General features: G+C 33.9%; 4 protein-coding genes across 7 annotated transcripts; all 4 read left to right on the top strand.

Moving 5' to 3' along the window:
* The first annotated feature begins 504 nt into the window (after positions 1 to 504).
* LOC106742425 lies at positions 505 to 9,697 on the top strand. 3 transcript variants are annotated; one of them, XM_014615350.1, is made up of 17 exons: positions 505 to 611; positions 699 to 770; positions 1,011 to 1,134; positions 1,372 to 1,426; positions 1,721 to 1,962; positions 2,158 to 2,334; positions 2,405 to 2,537; positions 3,028 to 3,197; positions 3,667 to 4,240; positions 4,691 to 5,040; positions 5,179 to 5,383; positions 5,535 to 5,747; positions 6,588 to 6,702; positions 7,235 to 7,657; positions 7,997 to 8,163; positions 8,245 to 8,485; positions 8,698 to 9,697. In XM_014615350.1, exons 3-17 carry the CDS (start codon positions 1,076 to 1,078, stop codon positions 8,877 to 8,879), a joined length of 3,306 nt encoding a protein of 1,101 aa, XP_014470836.1. In that variant the 5' UTR covers positions 505 to 611; positions 699 to 770; positions 1,011 to 1,075; the 3' UTR covers positions 8,880 to 9,697. The 3 variants fall into 3 exon arrangements, with proteins under 3 accessions (XP_014470836.1, XP_014470835.1, XP_014470837.1); XM_014615349.1 differs by having other exon boundaries at positions 699 to 947; positions 4,688 to 5,040; XM_014615351.1 differs by lacking the exons at positions 1,372 to 1,426; positions 1,721 to 1,962; positions 2,158 to 2,334 and having other exon boundaries at positions 4,688 to 5,040.
* Positions 9,698 to 11,281: 1,584 nt separating this feature from the next.
* LOC106742403 (complex I intermediate-associated protein 30, mitochondrial) lies at positions 11,282 to 13,364 on the top strand. The gene is made up of 2 exons (XM_014615307.1): positions 11,282 to 11,875; positions 12,668 to 13,364. Exons 1-2 carry the CDS (start codon positions 11,505 to 11,507, stop codon positions 13,188 to 13,190), a joined length of 894 nt encoding a protein of 297 aa, XP_014470793.1. The 5' UTR covers positions 11,282 to 11,504; the 3' UTR covers positions 13,191 to 13,364.
* A 517-nt stretch (positions 13,365 to 13,881) lies between these two features.
* Positions 13,882 to 18,626, top strand: LOC106742426 (polyribonucleotide nucleotidyltransferase 1, mitochondrial). Its single transcript, XM_014615352.1, has 8 exons — positions 13,882 to 13,972; positions 14,035 to 14,221; positions 14,805 to 15,725; positions 15,818 to 15,991; positions 16,145 to 16,338; positions 16,877 to 17,037; positions 17,185 to 17,496; positions 17,609 to 18,626. Exons 2-8 carry the CDS (start codon positions 14,067 to 14,069, stop codon positions 18,017 to 18,019), a joined length of 2,328 nt encoding a protein of 775 aa, XP_014470838.1. The 5' UTR covers positions 13,882 to 13,972; positions 14,035 to 14,066; the 3' UTR covers positions 18,020 to 18,626.
* On the top strand, positions 17,760 to 24,712 carry LOC106742428 (leucine-rich repeat-containing protein 15-like). 2 transcript variants are annotated; one of them, XM_014615356.1, is made up of 2 exons: positions 17,760 to 17,837; positions 22,758 to 24,712. In XM_014615356.1, the coding sequence occupies exon 2, from the start codon at positions 22,768 to 22,770 to the stop codon at positions 24,100 to 24,102; it is 1,335 nt and encodes a 444-aa protein (XP_014470842.1). In that variant the 5' UTR covers positions 17,760 to 17,837; positions 22,758 to 22,767; the 3' UTR covers positions 24,103 to 24,712. The 2 variants fall into 2 exon arrangements, with proteins under 2 accessions (XP_014470842.1, XP_014470841.1); XM_014615355.1 differs by lacking the exon at positions 17,760 to 17,837 and adding an exon at positions 21,765 to 21,871.
* Positions 24,713 to 25,000: the final 288 nt, after the last annotated feature.

The following is a 25,000-nucleotide window of genomic DNA, read 5'->3' as shown; positions in this document are numbered from 1 at the left end:
ATCCACGGTTGTAAACATTTAACCTGCTCTTTTTAGCCGCACTGCTGAACTGGGGTAATAACTTGAAGTGAGAAAACATATACTTTGATATACTTATGTTTGTTCACATTGCTTACACTTTTGACACTTTTGCATCTAATGCCGGTGCATTCCGAATGCGATATCCAATGATAGTTCTTCTGTTTAAAGAGAGGCCAATGTGCAACGGGTGTCAGGTGTAAAAGTGTCAAAAGTGCAAGCAACTCGAACAAAACTCTGTCTCGTTTCAATTTATTCCACTAGTTCAGCAGTATAGCTAAAAAGAACAGGCCAATTGACTGTGTTCAGCAGAGAAAGTTTTGCAACTGTTGTAAAATTCGATTGGTGTATGCTCTTAATCTTGATTAAATTTAAAAATATACACCAATCAGATTGATGAATTGACAACAGTTGAGAAGCTGCTCTCTCTGCTGAACGCAGCCATTAGCGCGTGCAATTTCGATGATGTCACAAATTTGAAATTGCAAACAAGGCATTACGTTCGTCACTTCTCGTGCAGGAAGCTCGCGGTTTTATGCATGCGGTGTGTGTGATATTATATGCGGTGAATAAAAATGAATAGCTCTCATCACGTGAGTACTGACATTTTTTCGAGCTTGTCCTCGAAATTTCATCTTTCGAGCTCCATCACGATAATGGTTGTTTCGTGTTATTTTCAGCCATCAAACTTCAAGATTTTTTTCTGAAAACACGGGCTGTCCCGAGGGAAATTTCTTGATTTGCTTTTCCAGGTATCTTTTTCACTGCGCAACTACGTGAACGCCAGGTGTCTTCTTACAGTCTCCCAAAACCGTCTTCACTTGTGTGTCTTTGTCCTATTGTTCACGACTTAAATTCGCTCTCAAGTTACGCTCAAGAATACTGGCTTCGCAAGTCAACATATCTTTCATCGTTCGTTTTTGTACAAGGCACGCGTCATACTCTCTGGTATTTGTAATATGAAGAAAGTAGAATATTAATTTGCGTTGCAGGATAATTCGCACTTCGTGAGTCTCTTCTATACTTTGCAAGTGTGAAAAGTAAATCAGACAACATCATGGCAACGTTCGACGGTTCTGATGACATTAGTTCAAATCCAGGTTACAAGTACGATAGGTGAGAACAAAATAGCAATTTGTAGATCAGATAAGAGGTTTTTTCGCATATTTTTGGTGCTTATTATTCAACCTATTGTGCGATTCTTTTTACTCATATTCTACTTACTTTACTAAGTTCCGCTACATTGGAATAGAAAACAAACTTAATATGTTAATCTTGTCTTATATACAGTTTTAATATTTTAAACCACTAAATTAATCTTAAACCATAATGCTTTATTTTACAATAATACAGTATGGACAGAGAATATAAGATCTATGTGAATTATTTGCCAGAAGAATTCAACGAGGTATGTTTTAGAGATATCTTAATTAATTATTATTTTAAGAAAGGTTTTGTAGCTGCTAATTTTATAATATCACAGTGAACTTTATATGATATTACTATTAGTAATATTGGAAATTAATATATCATATATTATTTGGATTCAAATATGTAGATTGTAAATATTTATTGATATGTGTATATATTATGTTTATTATTATATAATGTGTATATATTATGTTTATTATTATATAATATGTGTATATGGGTATTATGTTTATTAATATATGCATTATAATAATATTGAATAATGTTTAAGGTTACTATTAAAGAAATCTTTGCTTCATGTGGCAAAATTATTAGAATGTTCTATCGTGATAAAGCTACATGGGCTTATATCACATATGAGAGATATCATGAGGCTGAACATGCTATAAGAAAGTTCCACAACAAAAAACCATTATATTTGGAAGTTGCATTTGCAAAAGACAAGTCTGCATTGAACGATGAATTTCAACGACTTTGCATTTCAGAAATTGAAGAAAAACCAGATAAGAAACCGTAAATATTGGCATTATTATTAAATTCCTTTTAAAGTAATAGTTATATAATAAAGACAACATTCAACTTTAACTTATATATTTTAGGTTTCTTTTTTGATATTTTAGCTTTTTATTAGGAGATATTTTATGCATGTAATATATAATTTTTGCATGTCTTTTCCTTAATACATATGTATTTTTTTTTTTATTGTAGTACATCATACAGTATAGGTCGTGGCAATACAATTAGATATCTTGCTTCACCAGCAAATGTAAAATCACATTGGCTAATACAAGATAAAGAAAAAATTCAACGTTTTCCTTTATCTTCAGAATCCAGTGTGTATAGAAGTGATGAACTTTATGCAAACACAAATAGATTATGGACAAGGTTTTCCCATAAGTACTATTATAACGATTTCTATTATACTGGCTGTATTTTACATGACTTTTTATTTCAGAGGTCTAATAACAGTCACAGAAGATGGTAGAAGACATGTTACACTTGGACGAGGTTTTACAAAATATGAGATACCAGAACCAGACCGTACAATTGAAGAGTACATTGCGAAGATCTACAAAAGACGACAAAATGTATGTCATAATTTACAATAGAAAACTAGTACGAAAATTGATAATTTGTTGTCCTCATAAGCATGTATGTTATTGCCAGTGTTTTTAAATATTTCAAGATATACAGAGTGAGCAAAAAGTCTGGATACAGTCGAATATCTCGTAAATGATGATTAAAAAATATGTTTCAAGTAAAAATTGTTAAAGAATTTAAAAAGGTCTATTTGCTAATTTTATCAGTTTGATCTTGAATGGAAGCGTCTATGTCAAGTAAAGATTAACTTTATTGTTTTAAACTATGACTTTTATTTAAAACATTTTTTTCCAAAATTGTTTTGATCATGAGATATTCGGTTGTATTCAGACTTTTTGCTTACCTTGTATATTATAGAACAAGAAGTATTTTATATATTCGTGGCTACTTCTATTATTCTGATAAAATGACTTATTATGTTAGATAAGAACAAGCTAAAAACAAATATTTAGAAATCATACCGTTTATTTTTTGTAGGAACCATACGAATGTTCGGACGATAAAGTTAAGAATGAATTACAGATATGCATTGTTTGTTCTGCCAAAACGACAAAACATTGTGAAAAATGTCTTACGTATTATTATTGCAGTAAGGCCTGTCAAGTAATTCATTGGCCACAACATCAAGCTGAATGCGAACGCATACCGTAAATATATTCTATTTTTAATTTTAGTGTTTAATTTTATTTAAATATACATGCAGAAATTGTTTATAGCATGGGAATATCTCTGTAAAATAGGTATGATATATTAAAGTTTTGGAGCAGTGATGCTAGTTTTAAGATGCTTATAACATACTACAGTGTGTGCATATAAGTGCGGTCCAGTAAGCGCTGCAAATCCTTCTAAAGTGTTTCTCCTTCTCTTTCTTCCTTTATTTGGATCCAAAAGACAGGAGAAACTCTTCGAAATATTCGTAGCACTTGCTGGACCGCACTTTATTCATTCTTTTGTAGCTCTAAACTGTGTCGTCACTGCGAAGTTCTCAGCCGGTTACTTCGAAGCCTTAAACATATCTATTTGTCGTTATCTATTTCGTTAGTTATATTCACAGGTCTTTTCTTAAAAATAGTGTATATGTATATTTTGTCGTGAGAGAACGTTTTTCTCCCACAGGGCTTTGGTAGATGATAATTCACCGGCGCAGGTTAATACGAATGAAAGCACAAAGCTAGTCAACACTCATATTAACATACCTAGCGATGAAGTAAAGTTGCGCCGTCCTAATACGCCGGTAACAATAGGTTTAAATACACAACGGAATTTGACAAACAAGACTAATGAAGACGCTGTGCCTATTAACAAGCCTTCTAGTATTCAACCCGAGGCTAACAGTAATGTGCCTACACAGAAGAAAGCAGATCAACCGGCGGTAGACGCGGCAAACAGAACTCAGCCAATATCTAACCGTTTGTACAGATTTAATAGTAATGAAAGTGTTGATCAGTCAAAGAAAAACGGTCAATTTTCGCTACCACCCAATCATACTCGGCCAAGCTATTACAATCGCGGTTATAAAAATGACGCTACAGGCAAGACCACTCATGACGGAGAAACCAATGAAAACGACAATGTAAGAGATAAATTTAACCGTGATGATAGAAGTTATCTTCAGCAAAGAGATGCGTTCCAGAACGGTAGAAGATCGTCATACAACCATAGAGATACCTCCAACAAACAAGGGCCAAGAGTAAGTATACCCACGACGGATGAAGGTTTAGATTTTCGGAAAGATACGTATTTGTCGAAAACAGATTTTAAAGATGTAGAGATTATCATACCGTTGAATAATAATGAGTATTGGGTACACAAAGTTGAGGATACGAATGCGCGTAACGATCTGACGACGAAGTTGCAAGACGTCGCGAAAAATTCCTCTAATGTCCAACCAACGATCGATGAGGTTTACGGTGTGCTCTGCGAAACTACTTGGCACAGGGCTATGGTAGTATCTCTGAATCCCGTGAAAGTACATTTTATAGATTCCGGGAAGGATGAGACGCTAGAGGAACACACTGAAATTCGAGATATACAGGAACTTGCCAAGGTTCCGAGATTCGCTAGAAAAATTCGCGTTCAAATCTTCGCGAATGCGAATGATAAGAATTTGCTTCAAGGTGATAAAATTTCTGTTAAGAAGCTATCTACGGACGCTGAGAAGACAACGGTGGTGGAGGTGGAGCGACAATCTGATAATGTGAATAATGCGACACCGAAAGCACCGCGGGAAACTCCGAGTCCGTCGTCACCGAACACTGGGAAACTTCCATCGATCAAACTACCCAGCCTTCTCGACGCTATCGATGATTTGCTAATTGAACACACAGTTCCTGAGCTAGAAGTTGAGGGTGGAATAGAAGTCGTGAGTCGTGTGGAAAAGAACGTTTACCTAGGATCTTTGGTCCTTAATCAGCATACAGAGAATATGACTAAGGTTTTGGACGACCTGTCAGCAGTATGCACGAATATGAAAGAAGCTGCAAACTACAGGTAAGCATATTGTACATTTTGCATTTCTTCCTTCGATATACGCGTGTATTTGTCACAATTTATATGCCTTCTTTGTGAAACAGTTGATGAATGTTGGGATGAAAATCAATCCCTGATTGTAAATTTTGGATTTTTCAGACCTCAAGTGGGAGATTTGGTTTGCGGCGAAATTAATACTAACGTATGGCGTCGAGGATACGTAATGACATTGTCACCTGATTTGCGTATGATAGTAGTGGATCAGCCGAAAACTGTGTCAGTGACTAAAATTGTACCGTGTCCCAAAGAGTTGCTAAATATTTGTACTTTCGGGGTAATCTGCGAAGTGAACACTGAATTGCAGGTAAATGTATATTTAAATGCTTTCCACTATACATAATATTACTCACATATATGATTGGACTATGCTTACGTCATTTGATGTGCTGTCATAATAGTGATAGTACTTGATAATTAGTATCGTTCAACTCTAATTTTCTGTCGAATGTTTTCAGGAGAATATATATATCATCAATGCTGTCATAAACAGATATAATAAAAATCAGGGTAATTTTAAAGCAAAATTGCTAATTTATAATGATAATAATGAAGTCATAAATAGTATCGAAGCTTTGATAAAGCCCTGGTCACCTACTGTGCCAAAATCAGCCCCCGTACCTGCAACAAGATCAGTTCCCGCTTTAGCCGAATTAAAAAGCGGAGATAAGGTAAGATTGCATTTTGCAGGAATTAGCTCGCAATTAATCTATTTTGAGCCGAGCTGCAAAAAAATATTGAGATCTATGAGATCCAAGTACAGTTTTTAGGATAATTGGTACACAAAAAATCTAAAATCAGAATTTTCCGAACAGTTGTTTTCCCGAAAATAGTCTGAACATCTACCTTAAGTGACACTTGACGTGCACCTGGCGAATTATATAACGAGAATCATCATTATCGATGATTTGAACTTTTGGTAACAATATCTCATTATTATTTAATTTTTACTATTTTTAATTAATTAAAAAGCTGTGGCAATGAAATAAAAAGGTGTGTTTTGTAAAGTTATTTTTTACTCCCACTTATTGCCAGGAAAGGTGATGAATTGCTAGGTGAAATTATTTTCTGAAAGATAAAAATCTAAACTATATTTCAATGACAAGATTTAAACCAGAATCTACTTTTATTATAAAGAAAATTTTTGAAGATAAGTAAATTTCTGGTATTCCTATATAGAAATGTAGGAACGGAGTAGGTTAATGAAGGCGTGATTTTAATTAACGAAAACTAATTTTTATGTTAACTTTTCATCAGGGTTAGATATTAATTTTCTAATCAATTAAAAGTTTAATTAAATTTAGTAAAATTAAATTTTAACTTAACTCTTAATTGAATTAGTATTTTATTTGTGTAACATTTAACGTAAATTTAGTTGATTTATAGTGATCAACTTTTAACTTGGTTAAAAATATTAACTTGCTCGACTCTGCTTTTCAGTTAAATTATCTACATCTTTCAAAATGAATTGAGATCGATCTCATCATTTTTAATGACTGCAAATATTTCAGGTATGTCTCATAAATTACCGAAATCACTTCACTATGTTCGTACACTCTATGGATAAAGTGGAAGTAGAATATGCCAACAATATCCTACAACGTGTCGCTCATTGTTCCCAAACAGGTGTGTATTAACTTCTATGTACTCACCACAGCCATCTTCTCCTATAACGTCAGAAACAAGAAGAAAATCCATGCCTAGAATTCTTGCGGTATATGTTCAAGTAGAAAGATATACTTACAAAATGACATTTGTGCTCGATTTAGCACACTTATAAAATACTCCGAACACTCTCTCTCTCTCTCTCTCTCTTTCTCTGCTCGAGCAATCAATAAATAATAAAATTAATGTGACAAAATCATAAGAAAAGAGAGATAAAAAAAAGTTATTATTTTATTAGGTTTACGGTTATTTATTGATTGTTAGAACGAAGCGGAGTATTTTGCTATTATATTGAATTGACTACAAATGTCGTTTTGTAGGTATATCTTTTTATTTAAACGTATGCCCTCGTGTTTTGACGGTATTATTTCTCGCTTTTGACGTCATCAAAGAAAAAGACGGTTGCAGCGAGTAGTCGGCAATTTTAAGTGATCGATTAAGCAATAGGTGCTAACGATAAAATAACAACGACACGTTAATTTTTTCATTTTAGCACCACGTCTTTCCAAGCCTCCACATGCCGAGCAAATGGTGATCGCACCATATAACGACGGCAACAAATACCGTGCAATGATCACGGAAATTCAAGGAGACAAAGCCAAAATAGTTTATGTTGATTATGGGAATTTTGATGATATCGACGTGAAAGAACTGCAAGAGATACCGGATGATTTGGCCATTCAACGAAGTTGCGCCGCGAAATTAACGTTGAAGGACGTTCCTCAAAATGTGCCTTTGACCTTAGAAGTCGACTCCTACTTGCGTATCTTGTTAGGCAAAGAGGAACTTCTCACATGCACGTACGACAACAAATCAGTGAAGGATGGTGTATACCTGACAACGAGTACCGGAGAAAGAATTAACGACAAGATAAAGCAGCTGCTGATACCAGGTTGGAAAAAAGAGGATCATGAAGGTAATCGTGGAAATGAAGGAAAGCGACCGGAAAGTGATGCGACGAATTTTTCTCTCGTTTACGGTTTGCACGCGCCTTTCTTACCTGCTGCATCGCTTCATCGAGAACTTTGCAGCACTCAAAATATATTTCTATAATAAGAGCGAGAATAAGAAAAGAAAAAAAGGAATTGTCGCATTATTTTCCGAGCATCCATTTGTATGTTCGGTAGTTTTGCTTTTTATCACTCGTAAGTAATTAAGGTTAGAAAAAAAAACCAAGTCATTTAATCGTTGGAAAAAACAAGAAAAAAGTGTTTTTTGCGAAAAATTACTTTTATTTTATCTATATCCGTTGCAGATAAAACTTGCTATATGTTAAACGACATAGAAATAGCGAGTTTGGGAAGAGTAGGAGATATTGTCGATGTATGGGTGCTGCATAAAGGGTATAGTGAAAATCTTTTATTTATGAGTCCTTGTGATATTGATTTGATAAAACACGTTACCGAAGTGATGCCGGAATTGGTGAATATATTAAAAACAGAAATTTAAACGAAAATGTAATTGTGTTATTTGTAGTTATACGTGATAATATTTTATACACAGATGAAGGAATATTGCGAAAAAACAGAATACTACATACCCAGAAAGCAAGAACTATGTGTGGCATTGTATGAAGGAGGTTGGTATCGCGCGCTGTGTCTCGTTCCGAGAGCATCGCAGAACACATCAGAGATTTGCTTCATAGATTACGGGAATGTGGAGGAAGTGGAACACAAAAACGTGAGGTTGATGCCCGAAAGTTTCATTAAACCACAAGCATTAGCAAATCTCTGCGAAATTGTCAGTAAGTATTCGTTGCATTGTATTGGGTATTGTTTCAGTTTTTTCATTGTGATAGTAAAAGTCTCACAGTGAGAAAAAAACAATAGTTTAGATCGCGCGGCATATATTTTATAAAGCTTCCGATACAAGGAAAAGCCAAAATTTAGTTTTGGAGCATTTGATTTGTGCGACAATTCTTTACTTATCGAGACTTATATGAATTGTTTATTGTAGATTTAATACCTGCCAACGGTAAAAGCAATTTAGACGCCGTGAAGCAAAAATTGTTGGAATTGGTGCACCATGTCACAAAGATCAAGATTTTGGAGTGTCCGGAGCCCGGAGAATATAAAGTCGAATTACTGGAACTTCGTGCCGCATTAATCCAGGAAGGACTTATATCACCTTCATTTTAAAGTTTTAGTTTTTAAATATTTAGATTCTATAACAGATATGATGCTTTTGTTCTTTTTTTTATTAAGTCCGCTTTGAGAAATCTTCAATTTGCAAGTAGATTTCAAATTAAATTAAATTTTTCTTTTTTTTACCTTGGTACGTAATTATTTGAATTCGTCGAGAGGTTTTAATGCTGAGTGTATCCACCAAACAGCATATATTCCGTTTAAGCATTACTTTATTTCTGTTTTTACACTTTGTATTGCAAGAAACATCTACCGAGTGTCATACTCTCGAATATTTATAAAATTTGGCATATTTGGAAGTAACGAAAATACAAAAAAAAGTACATATTTTTTTTTATCGTTTAACAAACACTTCCACTTCTTTTGAGTTTTTTAAATAAGTATTGAAGATATAGAAAAGTTTTTTTTTTCATAGACGAATATATTATGAGTTTTTTCTCCTGTGAAAATGTTATGATTCAGATACGTTAAACGCTTAAAAACATTTCAGCTATGTGATATCATCGATCATATGTATAAAAATTCTTAAAAATATAAACTTTCATGATATAGACATATGTATATATATATGTGCTGTAAAAAAAATATTTAAGAATTTTTTGTATTCATTTGTTACAATTACTAAAACAGCACGAACAGGACAAAAAACTCGACAGTTTTACCTCTTAACCAGTTAAGTGCGTTCGACGTGTATACACGTCGAACCAAATCTCTACTGCGGTGCGTTTGACGTGTATACTCGTCGTGTAAAATAAAAAATTACCACTCACTATAAAAACTCTAAATCTCAATAAAATGTAATAAGAATATTATTTGGTGGTATGTTCCCTTTATATTACCAATGCGACCGCTGTGTATTTTCTGCCGGCTACTCCATCAAAACCAAATCTTCTCCGAAGATGTGCCGTTTGCTCAAAAAATGGAAAACGCAAGGAAACAAGGTTTTGGTGTACGACCTGTGAAGTCGCACTTTGCGTAGTACCGTGCTTTGAAACATATCACACATAGATAGCTTGAAATTTTGCAAACTATTTTCATATTTTTCTTGTTTATTCTTGCTATCTTCAATTTTTCTTGTTTCTGTATTTTATTATTTTTTGACAATTTTCAAGCTTTTAGTAAGAATAACGTATTGAGAAACGAATTGTTAGTTTTCTTGACGAATAAAAATGTAATCCTTCCTCGTTTTTCGTAAAATGTATAATAGTACCATTTGCCCTGCATTCGACGTGTATACACGTCGTTGCTTGTTTTTAATTCCGCACCCTGTGGTGATCTTTTGAAACTAAATTCCACAGTTAACTGGTTAAATTTGTCTCAGCCGATGGGAAAAATATGTTTCTTAATTTACTCTAGCATAAAGTTGTATAAAAATGTGAGTAGGGTACACTTCTTAGTTGTTTCTTGTAAATTAGGATTATCATATTCTATGATAATTGTACCGAGATATTTTATTTTCATGGACTATTATGTTTAAGAAGACACTGTAAGAATGTTTTTTGATAAAGATCTTTCTAGTTTTATATTAATGATAATTTATCATGAAATATTAATATCATCAACCAACACTTTTTATCTCTTACCATATTTGCACTGCATTTCTTTTGATATTTGTTCTATATCAGTAGGGTGTGTGCGTGATTTTGAATCAGTGAGATATCTCTGTGTTCTCTAGCATCCCAATTTCCCTTTTTTTCTCTGGCATCTATATTTTTCTTCATTTTGAGTATTAAAACCAATATGCAGGGTGTCTCAGTATAAGGAGATTATTCAAATATCTCCTTTGTTTTTAATGATATGAAAAATGTTGAGAGCACAATTTGAATGGTTTCAAAAGAAGAACATCACGGAGGAAAAATTTTTTTATGATAATTTTTTCGATTATTCTTAAAGTCTATATTAAAGCTCACGAGATATTTAGGTGTTCTTATGCTGGGACATCCTGTATATAGTGCAGCTAGAAGAACAGATCCTATTATATCCAAGTTAGCTACATTTCATATTGGCGTTTAATAAAAGTTCAAAGGAAATTGTTTATATAGGTTTAGAATGCGTATGTTATTTTACAGTTATATCTGTATTTTTTCAATTGTTTCTTAGAATTGTTGCATTTTTTTTCTTCAACTAAATATTAGATGAATGTAGGGTGTTTTCAAAGCAAAGAACACAGGGCCGTTTCATTGGTTATGTATCATCTTCAGATAATGACCACGTTCAGCAGATCGTTTAATTTGCAACTGTTGGAAGTTTTCTAAGCTGAGATTGGATTATTCTTTTAGATCTACAGGAATAATCCAATGTTAGCGCAGGAAACTTCCAACAGTTGCAAACGTTCTGCTAAACGCGGCCAATATCTAAATCTACAGCGCTGCATTAGCTTTCGCGTTGTTACGCGATGTGAACAGTTGGGAAATTTTGCTGAATGTAGCTAAATATATTTCTAGCATAAAAGTAAATAATTATGTGTTGAATGTTATATAATTACACATGTATATTTGAAGTATATATACACATCAGAGTGCATATACAAGAAGTACATACAATATAAAATTAACCTCAATTAGACAAAGGAAACGGAATAATATAATCATTGGTTTTTGTATATTGTCTTAAACAAAAATGTCTACGCGAATATTAACAAGAATATTGACAAATGTCGCAATTGGCAGAAGAAAATTCTATACAACAACGAATTTATTAACTTTACTCGAACGAGACAGAAAATCAGGTTATAAAATCGTATATGATAGACCACCAGTGGAAGAGGATCTGACTGTTTTGCAAAGGATAGTAAAGGGATATGGACAGTTCAAAGAGGAATTCGGTATTTTAATGGAGGAAGTAAGAGAACGTTTAACAAAGGACCCAATTGTATATTATAGGCCGAATGAAGTTGATGTTATATGGCGATTCCAAGGTGATCCCAAATCGCTAGATCAATGGGTCCTTACCTGTGACAGTGATTATGAAGAAGGTTTTTCAACAGCCAAGTAAGTACAAGTGATACATAATAGATACTTTGATGGAAATATTTTATTGAAAATATATTTGAAAATCTCTCTTAATTGACTCTATTTCACTATTATTTCATCAATGTTTCGGTAAAAAATTAATTAATATTTTAACCATTTTTTTAAGTCATAATTTTCAGTTATATTCAGTAAATGTTATGATATCTAATATCTCAAAATTTTCTATTATTTTTCAACAATATACCTTAATTTTCCTTATATTTTATAGTATCTAGTTATAATATTTCATAAGGAAAATTGATTCATTTTTATGTATGTTCTATAATTTTTCAATAATTTTCCTTTCAGTTTTCATCGATTTCATAGTACTTTCAGCAAAATATTTCTATCAGAGTAGTAATAGTCACATTAGTAGAAGTGGAGTATATTTATATACTTTAGCATATCAATCTTGTTGGGACGCTCTAAATGAAATACCTTAACACCTTGACATACAAATAAAACGGAATTTGATGCGTCTGAAAAATACTATTTAATTTTGCACAATGAACAGTTATGTGCAAGCTTGTGAAACAATTGAATAATCACAAGTGAAATTGAATAATCTAATAATATACTGCATGGCATCACCGGAAACAGTTGTTGACATCTCGTCAAAGTCTACAATGGTACATGAAATGAATAACGTCTCCCAGATGTCATTGTATGTCAAGGGGTTAATACTTATTTTGTATACTATAAATGATCGATTGTAGAAACTTTTTAATTGATAATGCAATATTAAATAACTAACTATTGTTTTTCTTCTAGATTGGAAATGTCATCCATTGGCACTGGTATATTTTCTGGTATACTGAGCAATCGTTTGCCCAAAGATGGCAGGATAAAGTATTCTGGTTATTGCAACATCACCACAACACCTAAATATAAGTCATTTAAACGTGAAATCTACCACGACTGGTCAGAATATACTCATCTTATCCTTCGTATCAGAGGAGATGGAAGGACTTATGGGATAAATCTCAATAATAGAGGCTTCTATGATTTAACTTGGAACGACCTGTATCATTACGTGCTCTATACTAGAGGAGGACCTTACTGGCAATATGTCAAGATACCATTTTCAAAGTTTGTATTTTCGAGTAAAGGCAGAATACAAGACAAACAGAATCCAGTCCTGTTGTTCGAGATCGCGAATCTTGGAATTACGTTGGCGGATGATATTCCAGGCCATTTCAGGTTGGAAATTGATTACATAGGTTTAGAATGCGACAAGTACAATGAAGAAGAGACCGCTTACGAGGGTTATGATCAAACAGGAATTAGATTTTAGAGTGTACAGTTGGGACCATACATATGTGTAGTAAGGATATGTGTAGTAAGGATAATGTAAAAGTGTGATGTGTTATTGTCACTCTTTGTACAGTACATTACAGTACATTGTACATAATAGTATAGAAGATAATGTACGTTGTGACATATAAATAAATTTATGCTTATAAGTAAATTTAAGCGTAAAGTAATGCAAGTGGTAGTTAAAAAATAATCTCAGATTTTATTTTATTTTTCAATTTTATTTCCATATTACGATTGAGTATTGAATGAGTAATGTTTTGTTAGACGTAATATCATTTCTTTCATACGTGGTTTTTGTCTTGAAGTTTCGAGGGAAAACTGTTCTTCTTATTAAATTAACTTTTCAGCGAATTTTTTTAGTTTCTTTCTTTGTGAAAAAAAATTAATCTAGCAGATTTTAATTGGATGCACGTGAATTTTTCTAAATGAATTTTATACCTTCAGGACAAAAATTGGGAAGAAACGATTTTTTTCCGAAATTTTAAAACTATATTTTTTTATACGCAAATAATACCAAATAATCTAGTTATATAATATTTCTATTTGAATCAATAGGGATTTACGTGACGGAGAATTTCGGAAGACTGTCTAAAATTTTATGAAGCATTTCCATAAGTTTCCTATTCGTTAAGCCGCATTTTTATTACTAAACGACAAAGGTGGCGGCTTAATTATTGTTTTTCGTAGCCACACTTTGAAATAATTGCAATATTTTTGAGAAGTTTATCAATAAGAGACACGGAATCATTTTATTAGCTGGTATTATTCTACGATATCAAGATACATATTATCTGAGGTTATCTATTGTCCGTTCCTTACAGATGTTTTTCCTGTCCGCGAAACGCCACCAAAGATGATGGTGTACACAAATTCTAGGTTATCAAGATATCATAAGCCTATATTACAGGCTTGTAGAAATTTGTGTAAAAATGGAAACATATTCTATGTTAAATTTAGTAGCTCATCTTGCACAAACATTGGTACAGAAGTCGTCACATTATCCGATGGGTGAGGATATGTCACGTTTATATATCTTAACCTATATTCAATCACATGCTGACTATATTACATTGATTATTTTACAATATATATTTTTTGTTGAAACTCATATAATTTAGTCATTGAGTCCACAATTGCCTGAGAGAAGATCTTTTTTTCTTCTCTCATCAATGTTTAAACATAATAATGTTTATATTTCGTCATTATCTTTGTAAATTATACCAGCAATTTTATCAGTAGTTCCGTTTAAATTAAAAGAAATTTAGCATAATAAATGTTAATTAATAGCAGTTAAATTTCGTTTAAATAGTATACTGTCTTGTATCAATGCGGTTATGTCAACAGTTTTTATATCTGCACAGTATAGTTAAATTTGTACTGAATATTGAAACTTGAATATATTTTGCCATAGTATAATTTCATGTAAATTAAATATGTATTTTTGATTTAAATTTACATATAATCTATTTAATTTCATTTTTCTGACTCATTTAATCTGGATGAGAATAAAATAAAATTTGTTATAATTCAAATAGAAAACCTAAGATACAATTTCCTTGATTGATAGATATTTTAATTTCCTCATATTTAGGAAACAACTCAGCTTATCTACAGGCAAATATGCACGTTTTGCTGATGGCAGTGCGATTGCTTCTCTGGGAGAGACCTCTGTTATGGTCACAGCAGTTTGTAGAAAGCAATCATCAGCAAATTCCACCTTCCTTCCACTTATTGTAGACTATAGGCAAAAAGCAGCGGCTGCTGGTCGCATACCAACCAACTTTCTACGGAGAGAGCTTGGACCGACTGAACGTGAGATCCTCACAAGTAGAGTCATTGACCGTTCTATAAGGCCTTTGTTCCCGGAAGGATTCTACTTCGACACTCATATAATGTGTAACATGTTAGCTATTGATGGTTCACATGATCCTGATGTGATCGCCATTAATGGTGCCTCTGCAGCTCTTAGTATTTCTGATATACCGTGGAATGGCCCTATAGGTGCTGTTAGAGTCGGAATGATTGACAATGACATTTTAATCAATCCTACCAGGCGTCAAATTCAAGACGGCATGTTGAATGTCATCGTCACTGCGACAAAGCAGAATTTAATCGTCATGCTGGAGGGCTCGGCCAATGAGATATTGGAACAAGACCTAAAGAAGGCGATAAAGTTCGGTGTAAAAGAATGCCAGAACATCGTGGCTTCGATAACGAAATTGCAAAAGGCATGTGGTAAGCCAAAGAGGCAAGTTGAGGATAACAGTCAACAGCAAGACGACAATCTGATCAACTCAGTGAAAGAACGCTCAGAGCCAGAACTGCGGAATATATTTTCCGACCATACATACAATAAGATCTCCAGGGATAATGCAGTGAGTGACCTTAGAAAAAGTGTCATAGAAACGTTGAAAAATGATAACGCTGACTTGGACGTTAGATTGGCGGAAAAGATCTATGCGAACATCACTAAGGATGTTTTTCGGTCGCTGGTGTTTGAGAAGGATGTCAGGTATTTACAGGCGATACAATTTATCTATCAAGGATCGAGATATCACCAACTTTTAAGCGGTCAAACAAGTATCTGAGATTCATGATTTACAGATGCGACGGGCGTTCGTTGACTGACATACGCGACATATCGTGTCAAGTGGACCTTTTCAACCCTCTTCACGGTTCAGCCGTGTTTCAGAGAGGCCAAACCCAGGTCATGTGCACTGTGACTTTGGACTCCTTGGAAAGCGCGTTCAAGATGGATGCCGTTTCAATGTTAATCAGGTATACACACGGTCATGGTTTCAATTGTTTTTTCTTTCCGCACCAGTTTGGTCGTTAATAAATTGTCCTATCAGCTGTGGCTATTCTTAGAACAGGAAATTTTTTACACACATGCGAGGCAATTTGTATGTAATATATGAATTATTTTCGCAGCGGCATGAAAGAGAAGAATTTCTTCCTGCATTATGAATTTCCGCCTTATGCGACTAACGAAATAGGCCACGTAGGCCGGGTGGGACGTCGCGAAATGGGACATGGCGCCTTAGCGGAGAAAGCTTTGCGGCCGATTATCCCGAAGGATTATCCCTTCACCATAAGACTAACTAGCGAAGTGTTAGAATCAAATGGTAAGTCCGGTAATGCTGGCAAATTTTATGTTGTAGCAAAATCTGTCAGTTACTGTATGGACAGTGAAACGATTTCTTAAGAATATTAATTGTTATTTGCTGGATCTATCAATTATTTGGCTGTGAGAACAAATTAGCAAATGTAAGAAAACATTATCTTGTTTTAACAACATGTTAACGCGTCTTAAGGGCAAATTTACGGCAGAATGTTTTCTATCCTGACAACAAACACTGTTTCCGCTCTAATTGTGAATAATTCGCTAATTTAGTTATGTCAACTAAATCTTATTACTGCCGCAACGAATATGCACTAGCGACGATAGTTTCGCTGCAACGGCAAATTAATTTTTTTCCGTGTAGTCTTCCTGTTTGTTTTGCTTCCTTCGGAATCTTATCTACTTCCGTTAAGCCTCTCAGTTCTCGTCTCTGATAATTGGTGAAAGTAAAGGCTGAGCGTGCATTCAGAGTTTTATTGCAAGTTTTTTTTTTTAATATGGCAATTAGAAGATTATACGATGTTTCGATATTGCAAAAATAGGTTCTTCCTCGATGGCTACCGTCTGCGGCGGGAGTTTAGCATTGCTCGATGCTGGCATACCAATATCTTCGTCAGCGGCAGGCGTGGCTATCGGCCTGATGACGAAATACAATGAAGCCAAAACGGATATCGAGGATTACAAAATCTTGACCGACATATTGGTGAGTACGTTTAGAAGACCGGTATAGCTGTTAGATCGTTCAATAACTGAACGGTCCTTTACGTTAGCCAGCTTTAGATTTACGCAGTTTAAATTAAGCGGTTTAGTAACCCGAACGATTGATTACAAACTTTCCGTCTGCCTGTAGGGAATAGAGGATTACTTAGGCGATATGGACTTCAAGATAGCAGGTACCAAGCGGGGATTCACCGCCTTGCAGGCCGACATAAAGATACCGGGGATCCCGTTGAAGATCATAATGGAGTGTGTGCATCAGGCAACAACTGCCAAAGCGGAAATTATCAAGACGATGAACAAAGTGATTCAAACGCCGCAGCAGACCAAGAAGGACAAGATGCCGGTGCTCGAAAATTTAGAAGTGCCGATTCATCAGAGAGGAAAGTTTCTCGGAGTTGGCGGAACTAATCTGAAGAAGATACTCTTGGAGACCGGAGTGCATGTGAGTTATTCCAATTTGATCACATAAGGAGAAACAATTTTTCGTATTAGGCAGTGTCACTCGATCTTTGTGAACTTTGGACTGTACCAAAGTGCTTGACGCTTGATTTCAGGTATATCCGCATGACGAGAGCACTTACTCGATATTCGCACCGAACGAAGATGCCATGGTCGAAGCTAAGGAAATGATAGAGAAGATTTTGCAGAAGAATCGCGAGCCTACCTTAGAGTTCGGTGCGATTTATACCGCGAAAATAACGGAAATTCGCGAAACCGGAGTTATGGTGACGCTATACCCCAACATGGTGCCGGTGTTGCTAGCCAATTCGCAGTTGGATCAACGTAAGATTCATCACCCTAGCGCTCTGAATCTCGAAGTTGGCCAAGATATACAGGTCAAGTATTTCGGACGTGATCCGGTCTCCGGGCAGATCAGGATATCGCGGAAAGTACTGCAGGAGCCGGTCTTAATTCAGAAGGCTCTGCATCGCGATAATGAAATGCGCGATAAGGAAAAAGCGTGAAGGTTGTATGGAAACATGAACTCTATAAAATTTTAATTCGAGCGGCATCGTTGACGAGATACTACTAAGAACCGATAATCTCTCTAAGAAGTTCGAAATAGTTTCAGGGATCTACGCGCTAATGTGTTTCTTTGAAAAATATTACATTCATACAAGGAACAGTAATAAATTCGAATCAACTTGGATAATAACTACTGGGTAGGTTGCTTTCCAGCAAGAGACACAAGTTGACGCGAGTCTAGTTACATCATTTGTCTTTATTTCGCACTTGGTAAAGAAAAGGACAACAAATGATACAACTAGACTTGCGTCGATTTGTGTTTCTTGTTAGAAAGCAACCATAATTTCGCAGGAATATATGATATATCGCGTTGTGATTTTTTCTCACCTGTACCCGTGAAATTTTATTCGAGGTCTCATTGTATCTCTCAGTGGTGACACGCCTGTCAGCTATTGTGAAGTTACGTAGGAAAGCCTGTATATATTCTCGTCGATGTACGAAAACTGAGCGTCATTTTTAAATATAGTTATAAAAAGTTGTTCGTTCCTACATCTTTTGTACGATGTCATTGTTAAAAACATAAACATGAAGGTGTCACAAATGAAACATTCAATTTGTTGTTTCCCTCCCTCTCATTCTCGTGCGTACATTGTCGAGATAAATCGTTTACGGAAGATTAGTAGTACGTCATTTATATGTTATATATTAAAAGAAGTACGTTTTATGTAACAAACAACTTGAAATAATATAAGCTATTGAAATAAATTTTCTCTAAAACAAAATTTTGTGCAAAAAAAGTTATATATTTGACTTTTTCTCTCTCACTATTTCAGTCCTATTTTACATAAAATTGATTAAAGATAAAAACGTACTCTTATCTGGAATGACTCTTTTCTTTGGCTGTTATCTTTTCGTAGAAAGTGATACAAAAAAGGAAGCGAGATAAACTTCCATAATAGGATACTATGATGATAAGTGATATTTTTTTATATACAGGGTGTCTTAGAATGGACAAATTTCATGAGTACGTAGAACGAATTAAGATGAACAAAAAGTCCTGTACCATTTTGCAAATAACATGTAAAATTTCGAGATATTGATTATTGAAAATGGCCATATATAGAGGCTTCATTAATCAATAACTCAAAAATTTGTATGTTATTTGCAAAATGGTAAAAGACTTTATTCAGAATGGACTAATCTACAAGTATATCACAGCTGTTGTACATTCCTAGAGACAAACATCTGTTTATCGAACTTTGAATCTCGAGCCGTGAACCTGTTGCTAGATATAACAGCTGTCATACATTTGTAGATCAGGCTACTTTGAATAAATAAGTCCTGTATTATTTTGCAAATAACACGCAAATTTTTGAATTATTAATTAAAGAAGCCTCTATACATGGCTATTTTCAATAATCAATAATTCGAAATTTTGCATGCTCTTTGCAAAATGGTACAGGACTTTTTTGTTCATCTCAATCTGTTTTACATGCTCATGAGATTTGTCCATTGAGTTCCAGAGCATTTTATAAATATTTTTAAGTAAATACAAATTCATTCATCACATAATATATTTTTGTAGGAATATTCAAGAATATTATTTTTTATAAGACTTTATTGGCCTTTTATAGTATTTCAATAACAGGAATTATAGTGTTATTAAGATTTTATTAGAGTATTAACTAAATTTCCTTGTAATCTCACATTTTAAGTGGACATTCATCAACTCGTCAAAGTAATTGAGGCAGTACAGACTGATTTTTTATAAAGCTGTGATTTTATTATAAACTAAAATAAGATTAAATAACGAAGATTATAACTAACGATAATAAATCTCAAATGTCACTGTTTGAAGAGCGATATCTTTTTCTATTTATTTAGAAAAAAATGCGATAAATTTTATAAGTTGATCTTATAATACATAATTATTGCATTAGTAAATATAAACTTCTCAGAAACGAATGTTTTTTTTGACAGAAGTGTGCCATCGCGTTTATTATCTTGAAGATATTGCTTTAAAGGTTTTCATGATGATAAGTAATCGACCGTACGAATGTCCTCATTGGAAATAATAAATAAATGAATGACGATTTCGATTAAATTTCACTTCACGTATTTCTTCGAATATTCCTGAACATTGTAATCTGATCGCAACTCGAAATGGCGGCACGTCTATTTTATCGTTATGTGTGTAAACGAAGCTCTACGTTCACATTTGCTATTGTGGTCACTACGATGTTCTTCGAGAGAGCTTACGACCGAACTTGTGAATATATTTTTGAAACTGTAAATGATGGGGTATGCTTTGCGTATATATATAAAAAGCTGTTGGAAGCAATACTGACAATATTTCAGCGTTGATAAATTCTTGATCATTCTCAAACATTTTTAAAGAGATAACTCATTTACAAAAATATCAAAATCTCACCTGCCAGCTCATGTTTTTGCCCATATAATGTAAATGTTCGGAAGATATTTTAGAAATGTCCCATGGATATTCGAACATTCTGGGACATCTGTAGGATGTCTTTTGAATATTTGTGTTATGTGTGTGTGTGTATGTGTGTTGGTCGGTGATGAATTATTTGATATTGAAAAATGAGTATAAATATTTATTAAATATATTAAAGTCATATTATAAATATATATATATATATATATTGTTATATTTCTCTTGGTGTGTATATAACATTATATTGGTTATACAGAGCGTTTATTATAACAGTAAAACTACTTCTGAAAATTTTTAAGTTGCTTCTGAAAATTCGTTACAATCCAGTAAATATTAACTGTCACCAACACTAGTAACATCAGTGTTATAATTTCCTATTTATTTAACAATGTTACATAACATACACGTGTTATATTGCATTTACATTGTTGAGTGGGAAATTATAAGATGAATGTTATGTTACTGTTAGTTGGGGTTTACTAGAAAATAATTTTAAAGAAGAATTTTTCAGTTTTTAACTGCCAATAAGATGCAGTGATAAAAATTATTTACTTTCTTTACTTTTTAACTATTTCTAATAATTGTGTGTCGTAATTTTTTTTAACGCCGCTCTATCAAGGTATAAAAAATAAAAATATAACCTTGATATATTACAAATAATTTTTTATTGCTTTAAATCAGATAAAAGTTGCTTTTAAATATCAAAGATGTCAAGAGTACTTCTTTTAAGTGACTTGGAGAGAATTGCAATGATAAAGTTCTTTTTTTGATAAAACTGTTAAGTAACGAAATTAGGTGAATTTGTGTTTTTTTAACAATATATTAGATTTTTTATGCTTTAACAGCCTCTTACTGAGATGAATGATCGGACTTATGATACAAAATGGACGATTACTGTGCTTTACAATTAAACAATTTTTTATTGATTGATATTTTGTTACGTATATCGATAAATTCGTTTCAAGAGCGGTTATAAAAATATAGATAAAACAATACAAGGTTATATGTAAAAATATTACATCTTTGATTTTTTATATCATTAAAAACTATTATATACCTATTTTATCCGATGGACGTCCTTAGGATATAAGGATATCTTTTGGACGTCCCTTGGAGGTAAATACTGTGTACAAATATGGATATCTTCTGTTATAATTTTCTGCCAATTAAACTGCAAAATTCTTGCTTGTAATATTGTTCGGTCAAATTATTAGGATAGTTCAAGAAACGCACTAAAAACTATATTTATTTATTGCAGAGACTTTGGAAACATATAAAACACCGGTATGAAAATCCAATTGCTCAAACTCGGCATACGCAAAGCGATCAATTGAAGGTTTCCACTAATCGCAAAGAAGATCGTTAAATATGTTTATCATGATACGTGTATGGGGAGGTAGTAAAATTAATTACATTATGTTATATGACACGATTATCAATTCTTTTATCTATAAAAATCACCACTTATTGCTATCTTATCGATCACAAGTATTTGTTTCTTGTTATCATTTTATGAAATTTCTTATCGATCTTGTTGATATAAACTATATCTACCGAGCGGACAGTGTGCATTATTTGGCGACTCTTTGCAATTGCAACATCCACGTGAGTATCGTGATTCTTCCCCGATTGATTCTTTTAAAAAAGATTTTTCAAATTAGCATTTCTCTTGTTTCTGCTTTTTGTGCCGAGTGTAATTTTTATTTAGGTAGAAATTGATTAGTTATAAACAGATATATGAATATTTACACGTTATCTAGATTAAAAATCTACTATATACGAGTATATAAACTCAGACAGCACACTGTCTAAAATCGGGGCATAAGATGTTTTTTAGACGTTTTAAAAATATCTTTTTGGAAATTGTGCTGCCTAGGTAAAATATTGATGTTATGTTATTGTTAGTTAGTCATTAGGATTATATATAGAATATGTCTATATATAAATATAAATATATAAATATAAATGTATAAATATATATATAAATATATATAACCGTATCATCGCTTCATATATTTTTATATTTGGACATATTCTGAATGTGACGCCTGCGTGCGATATATAATTATATCTAATTATATATGAAACATTTTTCCGCGGGGAATTTAATTAAAGTTATATGTATACAGCTATTATGTATTGATAATCCTATAATTAACATCTTCTTTTAAATTTCGAAGTCATATTCAATAATTAAAATTACAGGATTTTATCTATTACATAAATAGTATCAAAATCCTATTCGATATCGTTAAAATTAGTGTTTCCTGTTTATTTTCCAGATATTCCACCATGAAGCTCGCTTTCACTCTCGTCATTTTGGCTTGTTGGTCTAAACTATCGTTAGCTAGCAATACTCCAGAATCTCCAGACTTGGGCGAGTCACAATTCCTTTGTGAGAGTAACCTTCTCTCCCTAAACTTCAGCAATGCGGTGATTACCAAGATCGGCCAAGATTTCATCGGCAGTCAACTGATCACTTGTCTCGATCTCAGGAAGAATCAAATCGAGGTTATTGCACCTAATGCATTCAGCAAGCTTCCTAAGCTGAAGAAACTCTACCTTTCTAACAACAAATTCAGCACCGCTCGTGATATCTTCACCTTCGGAGGTCATGAAACATTGGAGATTCTCACAGCAAATAATGCAGTTAGGAACGCCATTTACATTGATATTACGATTCCCGGAAGCTACCCCAACCTGGAAATCTTGTTTGCCCGCGAAAATGGCTTCAAGGACATAACTGCAACTGAGAAAAGCCCGTTTCCAAAGCTGAAGATTTTAGACCTCTCCGGCAACAGAATGACGGACACTAAGTTTAAGAATCTACTGCCGAGCAGCTTAGAGCATATTTACTTGAACGACAACTCGTTCAGTACGTTGAAATCCTTAAGCAAAGGAAGTAACGTAACTACACTAATATTAGACAATAACAGATTTACAATGATCAGGGACTTCTCAAATAATCCGAACGATATTGGTTTATGGCTATCTGCTTTTCATAATCTACGTCACCTTTCCGTCGCTGGAAACATGATTAGCACAATCTATTCGGATTTCTCGGGTCTCAATAATTTGACCTACTTGAACTTATCTAGGAACGAAATCAGCAGCCTGTCTTCGGGTGCTTTCCAGAAACTGCTGCAGTTGGAGACGTTGGATCTGAGTCAAAACAAAATCCAGGAAGTCATCAAGATGTCAAGTGCAATAAATGTCACCACTTTATTATTGAGCTGCAACAAGATACAAAAAGTGCCTGCGAACGCCTTCCAACAGATGCCGGAGTTGCGGGAGTTGTCGTTGAAAGCGAACCTAATCGAGGAAGTCGATGTCAACAGTTTCGCATATCTGAATTATCTGGAGACGTTGGATCTGTCCGACAATAAACTGAGCTCCCTGCCGGAAGGATGGACGGGAGCTTTCAACTCTTTGCAAATCTTGGACTTGAGCGAGAATAAATTCACGTCGCTGGAGTCCTTGTCTCTGTCGAATACGCTGCCGTTGGTGGAAGTGTACCTGATGGCGAATCCGCTCAAGTATCTGGACGCCGGTTCTTTCGACAACTTGCCGAAGAATGTCACTGTGGACTTGGCACACAGGTTCCACGAAGGTTATCCAAAGTGTTAAACTGCGGGAGCCCGGACTGGCTACAAAGCGCAACACCGTTCCATCGAGCTGGGATTTTGATGCTGCTCGTCACAGCTCATTTCTTCCCAAGTAAATACCATCAACAGTAACGTTACACTAATGTTGTAATTTCTCTTGCTCAACGATGTAATTATGTTCAATAAACAACATATGTCGTATTACATGTATATACGTATATGTTATGTACATTGTAACTGTAAGTTGTAACTTAATTAATAGCATTGATACTATTAGTTTAGTGTTTATTGAGTCTCGTTGGAGAAAACAGGAATGTGACGATCGACGACGTAGGCGTGAATGTCTCGTATTGTTTGCGGCATCGAAAATTGAATCCGTGTATATCAATTGTTGGGCCACGGCTCCGAACACGATACATGCGAATAAATACATCGACAATTGTCGCTATTCCATCCATTTACGGTCATTTATGCAGAATAATATCTTTCAATTATGTTAATCATGATAATTATTCGTTTGAACAAATTACGAAATATAAGGATAATGTATGTTGCAGAATAATAACTGTACGTTGTAGAATAACGTTACGTAAAACCGAAAAACATACTGCGTGCGTAAAGTAACAGTAAATTTATTGAGAGTGAAGAATATATATTTGTCAAAAATGAAGCAATCGTGCGTCTCAGTATCATATTGACGTATTCCGGTTTCATAAATTACAAAAAATCTGCCTTATATACATATGTATTTTCTCATATATTCGCGCGTCTACTTCATAAATAATATTAACATTTTATTATATATATAGATTTCCATTTATATTACAAATGTTTCATCGAGAGGGAGAAGAGACAGTGTCTACGTTATTATAAATATATCGTGCGATAACCTCCCTATCGCACTGCTCGGAACAGGATGT

Source organism: Dinoponera quadriceps, unplaced genomic scaffold (genome assembly GCF_001313825.1).
Source record: "Dinoponera quadriceps isolate SergipeBrazil2010 unplaced genomic scaffold, ASM131382v1 scaffold754, whole genome shotgun sequence".
NCBI classification, from domain to species: domain Eukaryota; kingdom Metazoa; phylum Arthropoda; class Insecta; order Hymenoptera; family Formicidae; genus Dinoponera; species Dinoponera quadriceps.
The sequence above is the reverse complement of the archived record's forward strand: the minus strand, read 5'-3'. Positions and strand labels throughout refer to the sequence as shown.